Source organism: Chlorocebus sabaeus, chromosome 23 (genome assembly GCF_047675955.1).
Source record: "Chlorocebus sabaeus isolate Y175 chromosome 23, mChlSab1.0.hap1, whole genome shotgun sequence".
Lineage (NCBI taxonomy): Eukaryota > Metazoa > Chordata > Mammalia > Primates > Cercopithecidae > Chlorocebus > Chlorocebus sabaeus.
Window position 1 is genome coordinate 31,483,547 of NC_132926.1, and position 6,000 is coordinate 31,489,546.

General features: G+C 51.0%; 1 protein-coding gene across 1 annotated transcript in view; it reads right to left on the bottom strand.

The window, feature by feature from the left end:
- Positions 1-2,974, bottom strand: part of SYNPO (synaptopodin) — a 40,998-nt gene extending 38,024 nt beyond the window's left edge. Inside the window, exon 1 of the mRNA XM_008015011.3 lies at positions 2,311-2,974. Coding sequence (XP_008013202.3) covers positions 2,311-2,710 — 400 coding nt within the window. The 5' untranslated portion in view covers positions 2,711-2,974. The remainder of the gene's footprint in view (positions 1-2,310) is intronic.
- Between the last annotated feature and the right edge of the window lie 3,026 nt (positions 2,975-6,000).

Consider the following 6,000-nt stretch of genomic DNA (forward strand, 5'->3'; position numbering starts at 1 on the left):
CCCCATCTCTACTAAAAATACAAAAATTAGCTGGGCATGGTAGTAGGCACCTGTAATTCCAGCTACTTGGGAGGCTGAGGCAGGAGAATTGCTTGAACCCTGGAGGCAGATGTTGCAATGAGCTGAGATTGTGCCACCGCACTCCAGCCTGGGCGACACAGCAAAACACCATCTCCAAAAAGAAAAAGAAAAAAAGAAAAAGAAAGGAATGAACCACACTGTTCTAGGCAAGAAGAACACAATCATAGTCTCAGCTCTGGCACTAGCTGTGTGACGTTGGGTAGGGGACTTAAATCTCTGAGCCTCAGCTGCCTCACCTGTAAAATGGGGAGAATAACACCTGCCTGCCTTGAGAGGCTATAGTACAATAACAAGAATGAGATGCTATCACATGAACTGGCTTAGTATGACTTGCCAACAGAGTTCATTAAATGTAGTGCCCTCTCCATCCATGGTCTCTTCCATTCCAGGATGTCTGCAGACAACACTTTACTCTTCTAATTCCAGAAGAGAATGGTGGCCAAGAGCACACGCCCCTTTTCAAAACACCGTAACTGGATCATGCCTTAGCAGCTTGCTAACCATGCATCTTGGATAAGTCACATATATTTCCTGAACCTCTATCTTCTCATCTGTACAATGAAGATTTAAAAAGTATGTCTCTCATGAGGATTGCTATGAGGTTAAATTAAATGAAAAGGGTAAAGCTCTTGGTACACTGGGCTTAGCACATAAAGGCTTCTAACAAATAATAGCAGCCTTATTGTTGAGCTGATGATGGTCATTTCAATTAAGAATAAACATTTCTTACATACCTATCTAGATTACTCTAAAATTTCCAAAACATTGCCACAACTAAGATCACTGCAACCTCCCAACAGCTCTTTGAGGTAGATAAGATTCATATTTTTATTTTATTTTATTTTCACAGAGGAGGAAAGTAGAGCTCACCAAGGGGAAGGGATTTGCTAGGGCTTGGCTAGTCAGCAACATCCGGTCTAGAAAGCATCTATGTCTCCTGACCCCCAGTCTGGGCCTGTGAGAGGGATGGGAGCAGGTCCTGGGAACTTCAGGCTCTAGGAGATCAAATTTGGGCTGACTCTGGTGTGAGGGCCCACCTCCAAGTTCAAGACTGCAATGCCTCCCTGGGGTCCTCCTTCTTCCTGCCCTAGAGGGATTAAAAGTCCTTTCTTGCTCCTGCCCAGCCCCCTGTGTGACCCCAGCCTGGTAGACAATGGTGGCCATGGGGGGCGATCCCAGCCTGGAGAGAATTATTTCAGAGAGAAGAGTGGGCGGGAAGGCTGGTGATATGCCAGCCGGGCGTCAACGACGCCTGCAGAGAAATGAAGTGTTCCTTCAGTTTCCTGACGCACAAGCCCTCCCAGGACTGTGTCCCCCGCATGCCCTGCACCCCCAGGATCTACTGGCTGTGCTCCTGCTTAAGCTGAGCATGGCCCTGCTCACGTCCTCCCCGTCTGGACCCACTTCAGCGTTTCCATGGGCCGGCTGCGGAGGTGATTCAGCGTGGGCTTCCCTGTCCCGCCCTGCTCTGCAGACAGCAGCCGCTGCAGGAAAATTATCATCATTCCTGCCCTTCCTTCCTTCCGCACGGCGCACACTGTGCACTCCCCACACGCTGTCATGGGATCTCACTGCAGCCTAGGTGGTGTTCCATCTGCCCCTGTCATCTCTAACAAATGAAAAACCGAGGCCTAGATGAGGAACACGGGCCTAGCTCAGCCACTACTAACATGCTGAGTGACTCCAGCTGTCTTTTCCTCACTCTGAGTCTCAGTTTCCCCACCTGTAAGATTGGGAGGTCAAATTCTATCCAAGGCTTCAGTCTCTACCTCCCAAGCTCCATGAGGTCAGCAGCCACATCTGTTTTGTCCAGTGCCACGTCCCCAGCACCCCCATGTAGCCAGCACTCAATACATTTAATGAGAGGGTCCTGCCCCATCGGTTGCTTGGGACACCACAGTGATTTGTTGCCGCTAATGATTAAAAGGCAGACGAGAGTGGGAAATGGGCTTTTTTTTTTGACCAAGCAAGATAATGTGGCTTTCTCTCACTGCCTTCTCACGTGCCCTCTTTGGCAGAGATAGGAGTGGGGTTAGATGTGGTGCAGCTGGAGCTGCACGGAGCTCCCAGTCGCTCCTGTCTCTCCGCAGCTGTTCATCTGGGCATGCCCGTGGGGCTGTGATGAATTATTGTGAATCATGGAAAAATATGGTCAGGAGCCCTTGTACTAAGGACCTGAGGGGTCTCCAGTGACTCCGGTAGTCCAAGGGAAAAGGAACACAAGCTTACCTGGTGTCTGGGCCACTCTGGACCCAGGGCCCGGGCTGGGGCTGGCTGTCATCACCTGCCGGGCCTTCACTACATCCCGGTCCTGGCTGGCCCTGCCGTCGTGCTGGGACGCCCCTTGTTCCTCTCTGGAGCAGCTGGGTGGTTGGATGCCCAGGGCTTTGGGCAGCTGCGGTGTACCCTGGGTGATTCTGCAGGCAGAGTTGTCCCCACTCCTGCTGACCCCTTCATCCTCTTCCAGGTCGGTAGGCCCCGCCTCTCCCTGCAGGCCCTCCTCACCGCTGCTCTCCTCAGCTTCCAGAGCCAGACACCTGTAGCTTCCATCAGGGATCTGGAAGGCGCAGGGGGTAGGCCTCCCTTCACTGGGCGCAAGGGGCGGAGATGGGAGGTGAGGACCCAGCATGGTGCTGTTCCTCCTCAGCGATGCAGGGAAGCAGGCTCCTGGGCCTGGGCCAGGGCCTGGGCTGGGGCCACCTGTGTGAGCCCTGGTCTCTGCTCCTTGCACAGCCTCCTCTGACTCTGCAGTTTTGCCTTCCTCCACTGATTCACAGAATTGGGGTGAGGTCTGGCTAAGGCGAAAGATAAGTCCTTCCTGGGTTAGTGAAGTGATGGACCTCCAATCCCTCTTCTTAACCGGTCTCTGGTGCGAGGCCCCTTCAGTGCAATCTATCTGCACAGGGAAGAAAGAAGCAGCACATGAGACAGCTCACTGGGGGTTCCAGGCTGAATTTCTGAGGCCTGTTCATCTTCAGGTGACCCTGAGAACTGGCCGGCAGCATTTGGGGTGCAGGTTCCACACTTCCATAGGGAAGTGTTTCGAAAGCTCCAGTCATTTAACATCCTGGATTTTCACCACATCCTCATACTACCTGAAACTTTATTTAATATTTTTCCTTTAATCAACTTGAAATCACTTACTTCTGTTACTTTAGAATTATCTTAAGTAGCATTTGCAGAGAAACCACAAGTATATTGTGCTCAGTCCTTTTCCCCCAGTGCACATTAAATAAATATCTAGTTATTTAACAACATGTATCTAGACACCACCTAGAAAGAATTCGCTCATGTCCCAGCAAAGGTACCTACACCACAGGAATCACAGGAGTGGTGTGACCTCAGATGCAAACTGGGGATAGGAGCCCTTGGAGGAGGTTGTGCAACAAGAAACACGGTGCGGGCCGGGGGTGGTGGCTCATGTCTGTGATCCCAGCACTTTGGGAGGCTGAGGCGGGTGGATCACCTGAGGTCAAGAGTTCAAGACCAGCCTGGCCAACATGATGAAACCCTATCTCTACTAAAAATACAAAAATTAGCTGGGCATGATGGTAGGCACCTGTAATCCCAGCTGCTTGGGAGGCTGAGGCAGGAGAATCGCTTGAACCCAGGAGGTGGAGGTTGCAGTGAACCGAGATCGCCCCATTGCACTCCAGCCTGGGCAACAGAGCAAAAAACTCTGTTAAAAAAAAAAAAATAGATGCAGTGTAGTGGCATGCTTTCAGTTTCTGTGCCCAGGCATTTCAGTTAGAATCCTAGCTCTGCCATCTGTGTGACAATCAGCAAGCCAGTCACAGGACTGCTCTAAACCTCCACTTTTCCATCTGTAAAATGGGTATTGTAATATTTCTAACTTCACGTTGCATTGAGGATTACATGAGAAAATGCATGCAGAGGACTTAGCACAGTTTCTAAGCCATAACACAATACATGTTGGCTGTTCTTTCATTCCACAAAATTTTTTATGATCCTATTATTTTTCAGACGTCATGAAAAGTACTGGGGATATAGCAGAGGGATAAAGAAGTCTTAAAATGTGGTGAGGAGAGCTGTGAATGATAGCAGGAACAACAATAATCATTGTATGATTATTTATATAAATGTTAAGAATGATGATAATCCAGGCAAGAGGGAATGGAGGCTTTCTATAAGGGATGACGAGGAGGGGATAGATGGGAAAGATACTTGGGTGGAAGAACTGGCTGGGCTTGGAGGCAGATGGAGAGTGGGTGTGGAGAAGAGGGAGGAGCCTAGGATGCAGCCCAGGTTCCTAGCTCTGGTGACAGCGATTTTGTTAATAGAGATCAGGAATAAATGAGAAGGAACAGCTGTTTAGTGGAGCAGGGAGATGAGTTAGGTTTCGGATTTCCAGGGGAGATGAGCAGTGGGCGGTTCCACACAGGGGTCTAGAGAACAGGGGAGAATTCCAGGCTGGGGACAAATATCTAGAAATCATTTGTGGAGGCAAAGGGTGGAGGTGGGTGAGATGCCCCAGGATGGGCAGGTAGTGCGTAAGACAGAGCAGATGGCCAATTACACTTGAGAGGAAACCCTGGAAACAAGGGATCTTGCTTAAAGACTGGATTCTGCTGCTACTTAGCTGTGTGAACTCAGGCAAGTGTGAACTATCTTACTCTCACTTATCCTATTGCAAAATGGGGAGCAGTGAGAATCCTGAAAATTGTGACAGTCTGTGGACATGGGTGATCTGAGGACCTGGACTGACCTCAGCTGCGGTGGTCATGCCTCCGCCCCCAAGCAGGGGTCAGGCACCTCCCACCGCAACAGGCTGGGTCAAGGTCTTGGTTTCTGGCTGGGACCATGCCAGGAGAGTCCGGCAGGCAGGCAGACAGATAAGCGCATTAGCAAGCCCCAGGGCAAATCAGAGCCGGCCAGGGGAAAGGCAAACAACTGTCTGGATCAGAAAGATAACCAGGCACCTGTTATAGCAGCCTCAGCGGCAGGGAAATGAGGAGAAAGAAGCCCACCTTCTGCCCCCGGGGGAAGAACAGAAGCACCTCTTCCATCCTGGGTCATTCACTTAGGTTACTGCAGTACTTTCTCACATCAACCCTGCGAGAGAATTACGTTATTATTGTCCCATTTCAGAGGTGAGGAAATTGAGGCTCAGATAGGTGAAGTGACTTCTTGCCTAAGGCACACAGCTCGTAAGTAGCCAGGCTGGGATTCTAACCTCGCTGTGACACCTTGACCATGATGGTGGATTCAGAGACCTGGAGGAGAGGCTCCAGGCCCTCCTTCGTCTCCAGGTACTTTCTCACTCACCAGCTGCTGCCAGATTTCTGCCATTTGGGTTTCAAAGAATCTTAGAATCTCACAAAGGCCAGCAACACTCAGAAGAGACAGGACTGGCTGTGTGAACTGTGGCAGGTGCCTTCTGCACTCTGGAGTCAGACTCCCGGAGGACACCATGGTGAGACTGAGCCAGATGATGCTGGAGGATCCGTCCAACTCTGACATTGCAGGATCCCCTGATTCTAAGCACTTGGATAGCCCCTCTGTCATCCCCTCAGCGTAGAGCCAGATGGCTGGAGGCAGAAGGAGTGGGTGTGGGGAGGGGGCAGGGCTCCTCTGACTCCCCACAGGGGCCTCGCCTCAATCTATCCCTGCTTCTGTTTTGATGTATTTGACGGTGGCCACGGTTTCCAGGAAAGAAGAGAGAGGCGGAAAAGTTAACTTTCCGCCACCCACACAAATATTTTTGGCCGGCGTTGTCTTCACGCTGCCAAGCCAGGAGGGAGGAGTTGGCAGGAGCACTCCAATTCAAGGTTCCTTCCTAAGGAGGAAGGAGGACTCCCAACCCAGTTGGGGAACTTGGGCAGGCCCTGTGCAGGCCTAAGCCCTGCAGCACCCACCTCTGCGCAGGAGCTGTGGGGGTCGGGGCCCAAAACAATAATA